The sequence below is a fragment of the Anser brachyrhynchus genome, assembly GCF_964034855.1.
Source record: "Anser brachyrhynchus genome assembly, contig: SCAFFOLD_530, whole genome shotgun sequence".
In the NCBI taxonomy this organism is placed as follows: domain Eukaryota; kingdom Metazoa; phylum Chordata; class Aves; order Anseriformes; family Anatidae; genus Anser; species Anser brachyrhynchus.
The window spans coordinates 25,357-38,310 of NW_027663513.1; the positions used below are offsets into that span (position 1 = coordinate 25,357).

Consider the following 12,954-nt stretch of genomic DNA (forward strand, 5'->3'; position numbering starts at 1 on the left):
CCCACCTTTTCCTCTCACCTTTTCCTGCCTTTTCCTGTCAGCTTTTCTTGCCTTTTTCTCTCAGCTTTTCTTGCCATTTTTCCTCAGCTTTTTCCCACCTTTTCCTCTCAGCTTTTCCTGCCCTTTTTCTAATGGCTTTCCCTCTTTTCCTCTCAACAATTCCATCTCTTTCTTATAGCTTTCTTGCCCTTTTTTTAATGGCTTTTCCCATCTTTTCCTCTCAGCATTTTCTTGCCTTTTTCTGTCAGCTTTTCTTGCCCTTTTCCCTCAGCTTTACCTGCCTTTTCCTTTCAGCTTTTCTTGCCTTTTCCTCTCAGCTTTTCCTGCCCTTTTTCTCAGTTTTTCCTCTCAGATTTTCTTGCCCTTTTTCTAATGGCTTTTCCCACCTTTTCCTCCCACCTTTTCTTGCCCTTTTTGCAGCTTTCCCACCTTCTCCTGTCAGCAATTCCTGCCTTTTCCTCTCAGCTTTTCTTGCCCTTTTCCTCAGCTTTCTCTGAGTTTTCTCTCAGTTTTCCAACTTTTTCTCTCTCAGCTTTTCTTGCCCTTTTTTGCAGCTTTCCCACCTTTTCCTCTCACCTTTTCCTGCCTTTTCCTGTCAGCTTTTCCTGCCTTTTCCTGTCAGCTTTTCTTGCCTTTTTCTCTCAGCTTTTCTTGCCATTTTTCTCAGCTTTTCCCACCTTTTTCCTCTCAGCTTTTCCTGCCCTTTTTCTAATGGCTTTCCCTCTTTTCCTCTCAACAATTCCCATCTCTTTCTTATAGCTTTTCTTGCCCTTTTTTTAATGGCTTTTCCCATCTTTTCCTCTCAGCATTTCTTGCCTTTTTCTGTCAGCTTTTCTTGCCCTTTTTCCTCAGCTTTACCTGCCTTTTCCTCTCAGCTTTTCCTGCCCTTTTTCTCAGTTTTTCCTCTCAGATTTTCTTGCCCTTTTTCTAATGGCTTTTCCCACCTTTCCCTCTCACCTTTTCTTGCCCTTTTTTGCAGCTTTTCCCACCTTCTCCTGTCAGCAATTCCTGCCTTTTCCTCTCAGCTTTTCTTGCCCTTTTCCTCAGCGTTTCCCACTTTTCCCCTTCATCTTTCCTTCCTTTTTCTCTCACCTTTTCCCACCTCTCCCTCTCACTTTTTCTTACCTTTTTCCTCTTTTTCTTGCCCTTTTCCCACCTTTCCCTCTCAGCAGTCTCCACCGTTCCCTCTCACCTCTTCCCGCCTCGTCCCTGAGGCAAAATGGCGGACGCGACAGAGACAAAATGGCGGAACCGCGGGGCACCGGGACCCAAACCGTGTGCGCCTTGTCCCACCCCGTGACGTCACACCCCCCGTGACGTCACGCAACGATGACATCACACAACGATGACATCACACCCCCGTGACGTCACCACCGGCCGATTAAACCCAAAGAAGCGCGGGGAGCGTTTTCTCCTGGCGGCGTTTTATTCCACCCCCACACCCCCGGGGGGGCCGAGCCTCAGCCCTCGGCCTCCTCGGGGCGCCCGGGGGCGGCGCAGTAGGGCGGCGGGTAGCGGATGAAGAGCCAATCCTCCTCCTTCTTGATCCAGCGCAGCAGCTTGGTGAGCACGCCGATGGCCCCCCGCCTTGGTCACCAGCGGGCTGAAGCAGCCGTACAGCTCGAACTTGCTCGTCACCTGCGCCCGCCGCCTCCCGTTAACTCTGGAGCCTACTGACGGCGCCGCGCACGCCGCCGCCGGTCGCCCTGGAACCTGCTGAGGGCCCCCACCCCGCTCACCCAAGCCAACAGCGTCTCCTTCTCGGCCACGTGGTAGAGCAGGCGCAGGGGCCGCCGGGGGCAGTGCACGCGGCTGTGCAGGTAGTGGTAGAGGTCGAAGAGGCGATGCTGCTCCTCCTCCGTGCCGTACGGCTCCTCCAGCTCGGGGGCTGCGGGGGGCACGGCGGGCGTCAGGCCCCCCCCCCCCCCAACCCAACGGGTTGGCGGGGGACGCCCGAAATCATTCCGTTCACCCCCAAAAACCGGCCTCGCACCTCGTGAACTGCGGCAGCTGCTGCATCTCCTCGGGCCCCTCCAGCGGCTTGTAGAGGAAATGGCGGAGCTCGGGGGCGCCGGGGCGAGAGGGGCCGTAGCCCGCGCCGCCCCGCACCGCCGCCCCCAGCTCCGCCAGCCACCCTTGTGCCCGCAGCGCCGCCTCCAGCCTCCGCCGGCACCCCGGCCGCCGCGTAGAAGCCCTCGCGCTCCGTCGACAGCAGGATGAGCGTCACCGCCCCGGCGCCCTCCTCCTCCTCCTCGGCCAGCGCCGCCGCGTAGGCGTAGAAGTACCCGTCGGGGTTGAAGCGGGGCAGGCACACCGGCGTCCACACCTCGCCCGCGCCGGCGCCCACCCCCAGCAGGTTGAGCAGGAGGTGGAGGTCGCTGGCGCACAGCCTCCCGTCCTCCGCCAGCGCCCGCTGCCTCGCCGCCGTCAGCAGCCGGCCTCCCACCGCCAGCAGCGCCAAGGCGGGCGCGGGGACGGTGGCGGCGGCGGCGCGGCGCAGAGCCCCCGAGACGGCGCGGCGCAGCGGGGCCGGCAGCGGGAGGCAGCGGGCGGCCCCCAGCAGGAGGCGGCCGTCGGCCGCCGCGCCGGCCAAGAGGCGGTCGAGGACGGCCTCGGCCCCGGCGAGGAGGCGCCGGAGGTCGTAGCCGCGGCGGCGGGCGAAGACGCGGGCGATGCCGCCGCGGGTGAGGAGGCTGAGGATCTGCTCGTGGACGAAGGCCAGCTCGCGGCGCAGCTGGGCGGCCGACTGCCGCGTGCGGGACACCGAGACCAGCAGCAGCGGGCCCCGCTGCTCGAACACCAGCGTGCGGTCCTCTGCGGGAGGGGTTGGGGGGTCAGGGTGCGGGGACGTGGGGGATTTGGGGGTCGGGGTGTGGGGATATGGGGGATTTGGGGGTCAAGGTGTGGGGATATGGGGGATTTGGGGGTCGGGGTGTGGGGATATGGGGGATTTGGGGGTCGGGGTGTGGGGATATAGAGCGTTTGGGGGTCAGGGTGTGGGGTTATAGGGGATTTGGGGGTCAAGATGTGGGGATATGGGGGATTTGGGGGTCAGGATGTGGGGTTATAGGGGATTTGGGGGTCTGGGTGTGGGGATATAGAGCGTTTGGGGGTCGGGGTGTGGGGTTATAGGGGATTTGGGGGTCAAGATGTGGGGATGTGGGGGATTTGGGGGTCGGGGTGTGGGGATATGGGGCGTTTGGGGGTCAGGGTGTGGGGTTATAGGGGATTTGGGGGTCGGGGTGTGGGGATATAGAGCGTTTGGGGGTCAGGGTGTGGGGTTATAGGGGATTTGGGGGTCAGGGTGTGGGGATATAGAGCGTTTGGGGGTCAGGGTGTGGGGTTATAGGGGATTTGGGGGTCGGGGTGTGGGGATATGGGGGATTTGGGGGTCGGGGGAAGATTGGGGGGTTTTGGGGTTGGGGTGGGAGATTGGGGGGGTTTAGGGTCAGGGAGTGCAAATATGGGGGGTTTTGGGGTCAGGGTGGGAGATTGTGGGGTTTTGGGGTCGGGGTGCGTGGTTATGGCGGGTTTTGGGGTCAGGACGTGCAAATTCAGCTCATCTGGGGATCAGAGTGTGTGGATGTGGCCATTTTGGGGCTCAGGGTTTACAAATTCAACTATTTGGGGGGTCAGGATGTGAGAAAGCTGCTGGTTTTGGGGCCGGGACGTCCAAATCCAACTGATTTTGGGAATCAGAGTGCGTGAATGCGGCCGTTTTGGGGCTCAGGATTTACAAATTCAACTATTTTGGGGATCAGGACGTCCAAATCCACCTACTTTTGGGGCCAGGGAATACAAATCCAACAGATTTGGGGGCCGGGACGTCCAATACAACAGATTTTGGGGCTGGGATGTCCAAATCCAATCAATTTTGGGGATCAGAGTGCGTGAATGTGGCCGTTTTGGGGCTCAGGATTTACAAATTCAACTATTTTGGGGGTCAGGATGTCCAAATCCATCTACTTTTGGGGCCAGGGAATACAAATCCAACAGATTTGGGGGCCGGGACGTCCAAATCCAACAGATTTGGGGGCCGGGACGTCCAATCCAACAGATTTTGAGGCTGGGATGTCCAAATCCAACAGATTTTGGGGCCAGGGCGTCCAAATCCAACTGATGTTGGGGCCAGGGAATACAAATCCAACAGATTTGGGGGCCGGGACGTCCAAATCCAACAGATTTGGGGGCCGGGACGTCCAATCCAACAGATTTTGGGGCTGGGATGTCCAAATCCAACAGATTTTGGGGCCAGGGCGTCCAAATCCAACCGATGTTGGGGCCAGGGAGTACAAATCCAACAGATTTTGGGGCAGGGACGTCCAATCCAACAGATTTTGGGGCCGGGATGTCCAAATCCAACCGATGTTGGGGCCAGGATGTCCAAATCCAACAGATTTTGGGGCCAGGGCGTCCAAATCCAACCGATGTTGGGGCCAGGGAGTACAAATCCAACAGATTTTGGGGCCGGGACGTCCAAATCCAACAGATTTTGGGGCCGGGACGTCCAAATCCAACAGATTTTGGGGCCAGGATGTCCAAATCAAAGAGATTTTGGGGCCAGGGTGCCCAAACCCAACCAATTTCGGTGCTGGCCGTCGCGCCAACGACCCGTTTTGTTCTCATTCCTCCCCCCGCCCCGTGTCCCCCCCCCCCCCCCCGCGTCCCCCCGGCCCCGTACCCGAGCAGATGGCGCGGATGGCGTTGCCGCCGCTCTGGATGAAGGAGACGAGCGCCATCATCACGCCCATGGTGGCCGCCAGCGCCTCCTCGTTGCCGTGCCGCGAGTAGATGGGCTTCCCCGCCTCGCTCAGCACGAAGACGTGCTTGCGCCGCCCGCGCCACCCCGCCGCCGTCACGTCCTCGTCGCCGCGCCGCCGCGCCGCCGCCACCGCCGCCACCGGGGACAGCGCCGCCGGCACCGCCGCGTCCTCCGAGTCCTCTGCTGAGGGTAAGCGGGGCACAGAGAGGGGTCGGGGCACGGGGAGACGGGACCCTAAACCCAACGGTATGGGGCTGGGGGACCCTAAACCCAAGGGTATGGGGTTGGGGAGCCCTAAACCCAAGGGTATGGGGTTGGGGAGCCCTAAACCCAAGGGTATGGGGTTGGGGAACCCTAAACCCAAGGGTATGGGGCTGGGAAACCCTAAACCCAAGGGTATGGGGCTGGGGAACCCTAAAACCAAGGGTATGGGGCTGGGGAACCCTAAACCCAACGGTATGGGGTTGGGGAAGCCTAAAACCAAGGTCATGGGGTTGGGGAACCCTAAAACCAAGGTCATGGGGTTGGGGAACCCCCCCCACAAACCAGAAATTGGGGATTGGGGACCCTAAAAGCAAGTGTATGGGGTTGGGGGACACTAAACCCAAGGGTATGGGGTTGGGGAACCCTAAACCCAAGGGTATGGGATTGGGGAACCCTAAACCCAAGGGTATGGGGCTGGGGAACCCTAAACCCAAGTGTATGGGGCTGGGGAACCCTAAAACCAAGGTCATGGGGTTGGGGAACCCCCCCCACAAACCAGAAATTGGGGATTGGGGACCCTAAAAGCAAGTGTATGGGGTTGGGGGACCCTAAACCCAAGGGTATGGGGTTGGGGAACCCTAAACCCAAGGGTATGGGATTGGGGAACCCTAAACCCAAGGGTATGGGGTTGGGGAACCCTAAACCCAAGGGTATGGGGTTGGGGAACCCTAAACCCAAGGGTATGGGATTGGGGAACCCTAAACCGAAGGGCATGGGGTTGGGGAACCCTAAACCCAACGGTATGGGGCTGGGGAACTCTAAACCCAAGGGTATGGGGCTGGGGAACCCCTAAACCCAAGGGTATGGGGCTGGGGAACCCCTAAACCCAAGGGTATGGGGTTGGGGAACCCTAAACCCAAGGGTAGGGGGCTGGGGAACCCCTAAACCCAAGGGTATGGGGCTGGGGAACCCCTAAACCCAAGGGTATGGGGCTGGGGAACCCCTAAACCCAAGGGTATGGGGCTGGGGAACCCTAAACCCAAGGGTATGGGGCTGGGGAACCCCTAAACCCAAGGGTATGGGGCTGGGGAACCCTAAACCCAAGGGTATGGGGTTGGGGGACCCTAAACCCAAGGGTATGGGGTTGGGGGACCCTAAACCCAAGGGTATGGGGCTGGGGAACCCTAAACCCAAGGGTATGGGGTTGGGGAACCCTAAACCCAAGGGTATGGGGTTGGGGAGCCCTAAAAACAAGGGTATGGGGCTGGGGAACCCTAAAACCAAGGTCATGGGGTTGGGGGACCCCCCCCCCAAACCAGAAATTGGGGATTGGGGACCCTAACAGCAAGTGTATGGGGTTGGGGGACCCTGAACCCAAGGGTGTGGGGTTGGGGAACCCTAAAAGCAAGCGTATGGGATCAGGGACCCCCAGGACTCAGATATTGGGGATTGGGGAACCCTAAACCCCAGAAATAGGGGATTGGGGACCCTAAAAGCAAGGGTATGGGGTTGGGGACCCCCCCCCACAAACCAGGAATTGGGGACTGGGGACCCCTAAACACAAGGGTATGGCGTTGGGGAACCCCAGGACCCAGAAATTGGGGATTGGGGACCCCAAAATCCCCCCAAACCAATACCTGGGGACCCCAAAACCCCAGAAATTGGGGACCCCAAAACCCCCCAGGACGGGGCCTGGGGCCCCCAAACCCAAGTGCCTGGGGTCGGCCCCCCCCCGGGCCCCCTCCCCTGCCCCCAGTGCCCCCCCAAATTTGCCCCCTCCCCCCCCCCCCTCCCCTCACCTGGGGGCTCGGGGGACCCCTCGCGGGGGGAGGAGCCAGGCGCCGCCGCCGCCATGGCCGCCTGCGGGGGGGGGCGGGGTCACGCGGGCCACGCCCACCGCGCCCCGAGGGGGCGGGGCCTCCCCAAGCCCCACCCACCCCGCCCCATAGCCACGCCCCCTTCGGCTTGACCACGCCCACCCGTGCCGACCACGCCCCACAGGCGCCTCCCACTGGCCCCGCCCCCTCCCATATTTAGCCCCGCCCCCTGCCGCACCCAGCCCCGCCCCTACCAGCAGCCCGCCCGCCCAAGCCCCGCCCCTGCACGTAGACCACGCCCCCAACCCATAAGCCCCGCCCCCCGCCGGGAAGCCCCCCCCCTCCCGCGGCAGAGCTCCCCGCCTGGCTCCGCCCCCTCCTGGCCACGCCCCCGCCCTCAGGGCCACGCCCCCAACGTGGCCCCGCCCCGACCACGCCCCCCTCTGGCCCCGCCCCGCTCACCCGGGCCCTCGGCCCCGCTCCCGCCGCCTGCGCCGCCGCCGCTTCCGGGTGCGCCGCGCGCTCGTGACGTCACCGCGCCGCGCTCCTCCCTTCCCCGCCCCTCCCCGCCAATCAGCGCCCGGCGCGGGGGGAAGGGGGCGGGGCCTCGCCGCGCCGGCGAATGAGCGGCGTGGGGCGGGGCGGGGGGGCGGGGCTTGGGCAAGGGAGAGGGCGGGGCGGGAGCGATAGGCCACGCCCTCTTTGTGACGTCACTGGAGGGGCGGGGGCGGGGCCGGGAGGGGCTGTGGGGACCCCAGGGGGCGTTATGGGGTCTATAGGGACCCCGGGGGGCGTTATAGGGGCTGTGGGGACCCCCCACGGGGCATTATAGGGGCTGTAGGGACCCCAGGGGGCGTTATGGGATCTATAGGGACCCCGGGGGGCGTTATGGGGTCTATAGGGACCCTAAGGGGGATATACGGGGACCCCAATTGGCACTATAGGGGCTGTACAGACTGCTAAGGGGCATTATAGGGCCTATAAGGACCCTCAGGAGGTGTTATAGGGGCCATAGGGACCCCCCCCCCCCATGGGGCACTATAGGGTCTTTAGGGACCCCAAAAGGCGTTATAGAGGACTTAGGGACCCCAAGTGGCGTTATAGGGTCTATAGAGACCCCCCCCATTGGGCATTATAGGGGTTTTAGGGACCCCAAGGGGCATTACAGGGTCTGTAGGGACTCCTAAGGGGGATATATGGGGACCCCAATTGGTGCTATAGGGGCTGTACAGACTGCTAAGGGGCATTATAGGGCCTATAAGGACCCTCAAGAGGCGTTATAGGGTCTGTAGGGACCCCCAGTTGGTATTGTAGGGGCGGCAGGGACCCCCCTAAGGGGCGTTATGGGGTCTATGGGGACCCCAGTTGGTATTGTAAGGGCTGTAGGGACCCTAAAGGGCATTATAGGGACCTATAGCCCCCCCCCGCCATGCTACAGGGACCCCTCCAATATCTGCTGTAAGGGCTATACCGCCAGCCCTAGGCTCTATAGGGGCCCCCAGGAGGGGCTATAAGGACCTATAGCCCCCCCAGCTCTATAGGGACCCCCCCTAGGAGGCATTATAGAGGCTATAGGGCCCCCCCAAGACCTGCTATAAGGATTTATAGCTCCCCCAAAGATGCTATAGGCACCCCCCAGGAGGCATTATAGAGGCTATAGGGCCCCCCAAGAGGCACTATAAGGCCCTATAGCCCCCCCCCCATGCTCTATAGGCTCTATAGGGCCCCCCACTCTGTGCTATAAGGCCCTACAGCCCCCCTCCCCCAGGCCTTATCCCCTCCCCCTGCTGTGCTATAGGGGCTATAGGGACCCCCCCCCCCCCCCCCAGGGGGCACTCAGTGGGGGAGGGGCTGCGCCCAGGCCCCGCCCCTCGTTGGCCACGCCCAGTGGGCGGGGCTTCGCCAGGGGGCGGGGCTTGTCCCCTGGTGTCCCCGTCCCCGTCCCGCGGCCCCCCCAGAGCCCCCGGTGCCCGCCGATGGCCCAGGTTGGGGGGGGGGGGGGGGGGGTGACGTCACGGTGACGTCAGCGGTGGGGGGCGGTGACGTCACGGTGACGTCACGGTGCCCCCGCAGGAGGTGGGGGCGCGCGCCCGGGCCCTCCGGCAGCGGCTGGCGGGGACGTGGGGACACGACCGGGACCGGAGCCATGGTGAGGGGGCGGGGGGGGGCTATGGGGGCTGGGGGGGGTTATAGGGGCTATATGGGGCTATGGGGGGGGTCTATAGGGGGCTTAGAGGGGGCCTATAGAGGCTGTAGGGGCTATGGGGGGGGCTATAGGGGGCTATGGGCTGCTATAGGGGTCTTAGAGGGGGGGCTATAGGGTCTGTAGGGGCTATGGGGGGGGTCTTAGAGGGGGCCTATAGGGGCTGTAGGGGTCTTAGAGGGGGCCTATAGGGGCTGTAGGGGTCTTAGAGGGGGGGTCTATAGGGGTCTTACAGGAGGCCTATAGGGGCTATGGGGGGGCTATGGGCTGCTATAGGGGTCTTAGAGGGGGCCTATGGGGGCTGTAGGGGCTATCAGGGGGCTATAGGGGGGGCTATGGGCAGCTATAGGGGTCTTAGAGGGGGCCTATAGGGTCTGTAGGGGTCTTAGAGGGCGTCTGTAGGGGTCTTAGAGGGGGGCCTATGGGGGCTGTAGGGGCTATGGGGGGGCTACAGGGGGCTATGGGCTGCTATAGGGGGTCTTAGAGGGGGCCTACAGGAGGCTATAGGGTCTATGGGGGGGCTATGGGGGTCTTAGAGGGGGCCTATAGGGGCTATAGGGGTCTTAGAGGGCGTCTATAGCGGGCTATAAGGGGTCTGTAGGGGTCTTGGGGGGGGTCTATAGGGATCTTATAGGGGGCCTATAGGGTCTATGGGGGGGCTATGGGGGTCTTAGAGAGGGGCTATAGGGGTCTTAGAGGGCATCTATAGGGGGCTATAAGGGGTCTGTAGGGGGTCTTAAAGGGGTCTATAGGGGTCTTAGAGGGGGCCTATAGGGGCTGTAGGGGTCTTAGAGGGGGGTCTATTGAGGCTCTTTATGGGGCTTAGAGGAACCTATAGGGGTTTATGGGGGTCTACAGGGGGTCTAGAGGGGCCTATAGGGGTCAAGAGAGGCCTATAGGGGGCCGCTAGGGGTCTCTAAGGGGTCTAGAGGGGGCCTTCAGGGGGTCAAGAGGGGCGTTTAGGGATCTATAGGCACCTTTAGGGGTCGGGGGGGGGAGGGGCTATAAGGGGTCTACAGGTGTCTATAGGAGAGCCTGTAGGGTCGGGGGGGGTCTATAGGAGGTCTTGGGGGGGGGGGGTCGTGCTGGGGTCTGGGGGGGGCTATAGGGGCCGTACGGGCCCCATGGGTGTTCCTATATAGGGACTGGGGGGGGCTGTGGGGACCTGGGGGGGCCCTATGGGGTCTATAGGGGCCAGGGGGGGGGGGGGGGGCAGCCCTATAGGAGACCGGAGGGTCCCCAAATGTCCCCGTGGTGTCCTCCTGTCCCCATAAACGTCCCCAAGTGTCCCTGTGGGGGTCCCCACGATGTCCCCATGTCCCCCCACGTCCCCATACTGTCCCCATGGTGTCCCCACGATGCCCCCCCCGTGTCCCTATGTCCCCAGGGAGTTCCCGTGGTGTCCCCGAGGTGTCCCCACAACATCCCCACGATGTCCCCATGTCCCTACGGTGTCCCCACGATGTCCCCATGTCCCCACACTGTCCCCATGGTGTCCCCAAGATGTCCCCAAGATGTCCGCATGTCCCCATGGTGTCCCTGTGGTGTCCCCACGATGTCCCGATGTCCCTGTGGTGTCCCCACGATGTCCCCACGATGTCCCCATGTCCCTGCACTGTCCCTGTGGTATCCCCACGATGTCCCCAAGATGTCCCCAGGTCCCCACACTGTCCCTGTGGTGTCCCCACGATGTCCCCGTGTCCCCAAGATGTCCCCACGATGTCCCCATGTCCCTGCACTGTCCCTGTGGTGTCCCCACGTGTCCCTAAGATGTCCCCATGATGTCCCCAAGATGTCCCCAGGTCCCTATGGTGTCCCTATGGTGTCCCTGTGGTGTCCCCACGATGTCCCCAAGATATCCCCACGTGTCCCCATGTCCCCCCCACTGTCCCTGTGGTGTCCCCACGTGTCCCTAAGATGTCCCCAAGATGTCCCCAAGATGTCCCCATGTCCCTATGGTGTCCCCACGATGTCCCCATGATGTCCCCAAGATGTCCCCATGTGTCCCTATGGTGTCCCTGTGGTGTCCCCATGATGTCCCTGTGTCCCCATGGCCTTCCTCTATTGTCCCCAAGATGTCCCCAAGATGTCCCCATGTCCCCCCACGTGTCCCCAAGATGTCCCCGCGTGTCCCCGTGACGTCCCCGCACTGTTCCCCTTGTGTCCCCACGCCCTTCCCCTCTTGTCCCCGCGATGTCCCCACACCCCCGAGGTGTCCCCACGCCCCCCCCCCCCAACTCCATCCCCCTGCCCCTCCCCGACCCCCGGGGGGTGTGTCCCCCCCCCCCCGGGGGACCGGGGAGGGGCCGGGGGGGTGACGCGGTGGCGTCAGGGCGGTGACACGGCGGTGACACTTCCTGCCCAGGAAGCAAGCGGCGCGGGGACAGCGGGGCGCGGGGACCCCCCAAAACCCCGGACCCCCCCGGACCCCCCCGGACCCCCCGCGGGGACGCCCCGGGCCTGCGGCCCCCCCCTGCTCAGGTCAGGCCGGGGGGCCGCTGGGGGGCGGGGGGGGGGGGTGGGGGGGCCCCTATATGGGGTGGGGGGGCCCCTATCTATGGGGTGGGGGGTCCTGGGGGGGGGCCCTATCTATGGGGTGGGGTTGGGGGGGGGCCTTTCTATGGGGTGGGGGGTCCTGGGGGGGCCCTATCTGTGGGGTGGGGGGTCCTGGGGGGGCCCTATCTATGGGGTGGGGTTGGGGGGGGGCTATCTATGGGGTGGGGGGTTCTGGGGGTGCCTCTATCTATGGGGTGGGGCTGGGGGGGGGCCCTATCTATGGGGTGGGGGGTTCTGGGGGGGGCCCTATCTATGGGGTGGGGTTGGGAGGTGCCCCTATTTATGGGGTGGGGTTGGGGGGGGGCCTATCTATGGGGTGGGGGGTCCTGGGGGGGGCCCTATCTATGGGGTGGGGTTGGGGGGGGTCTATCTATGGGGTGGGGGGTCCTGGGGGGGGGGCCTATCTATGGGGTGGGGTTGGGGGGGGGGCCCTATCTATGGGGTGGGGGGTCCTGGGGGTGTGGGGGTGCCCCTATCTATGGGGTGGGGTTGGGGGGGGGGGGGCTATCTATGGGGTGGGGGGTCCTGGGGGTGCCCCTATCTATGGGGTGGGGGGGGGGTCCCCCAAATCTATGGGGCAGAGGGGGGCCCTGTAAGTGCCCCCCCCCAGTCTATGGGGTGGGGGGGTCCCAGCAGTGCCCCCCCCAATCTATGGGGCGGGTCCCCCAAATCTATGGGGCAGGGGGGTCCTGGCTGTGCCCCCCCCAATCTATGGGGTGGGGGGGGGGTCCCCCCAATCTATGGGGCAGGGGGGTCCTGGCTGCGCCCCCCCCCGATCTATGGGGCAGGGGGGGGTCCCCCAAATCTATGGGGCAGGGGGGTCCCAGCAGTGCCCCCCCCAATCTGTGGGGCGGGTCCCCCAAATCTATGGGGCAGGGGGCTCCTGGCTGTGCCCCCCCCAAATCTATGGGGCGGGGGGGGTCCCGGCTGCCCCCCCCTTATTTATATTCCCCCCCCCCCCCAGGAGCATCTCGGTGCCCGCCGGGCCCCCCCCCGCCCCCCCCCATGGACGCCACCTACGCCGTGGTGAACAAGGGGCGGCGGGGGGGGCGGGGCCGGGGGGCGAGACCACGCCCCCTCGGGCCGAGGCCACGCCCCCCCCGGGCCTTGACCCCGCCCCCCCGGGCCTTGGCCACGCCCCCCCGGGCACGTGCTCCCTGCCCGGCAGCCCCGTGCGGGCCCGAGGCCCCGCCCCCGCCGGTGAGGGGGGGGGGACCCCAAAATGGGGGGGGGGTCCCTAAAAGGGGGGGGGGCCAAAAATAGGGGAGGGTCCCTAAAAGGGGGAGGGGACCCCAAGATGGGGGGGGGGGGCTAAAGGGGGGGGGGGGGGGGGTGGATCAAAAATGGGGGGGGGTGAACCAAAAATGGGGGGGGGGGGGTCCCAAAAGGGGGGGGGGAGGCCAAAAATGGGG

General features: G+C 63.9%; 1 protein-coding gene across 1 annotated transcript; it reads right to left on the minus strand.

Moving 5' to 3' along the window:
- Positions 1 to 1,402: 1,402 nt before the first annotated feature.
- On the minus strand, positions 1,403 to 7,340 carry MON1B (MON1 homolog B, secretory trafficking associated). The gene is given in 8 exon segments (XM_080609521.1): positions 1,403 to 1,583; positions 1,585 to 1,638; positions 1,740 to 1,887; positions 1,994 to 2,175; positions 2,177 to 2,814; positions 4,682 to 4,945; positions 6,766 to 6,826; positions 7,246 to 7,340. Coding segments are annotated over 7 exon segments (1,464 nt in total). The 5' UTR covers positions 6,821 to 6,826; positions 7,246 to 7,340; the 3' UTR covers positions 1,403 to 1,460.
- Positions 7,341 to 12,954: the final 5,614 nt, after the last annotated feature.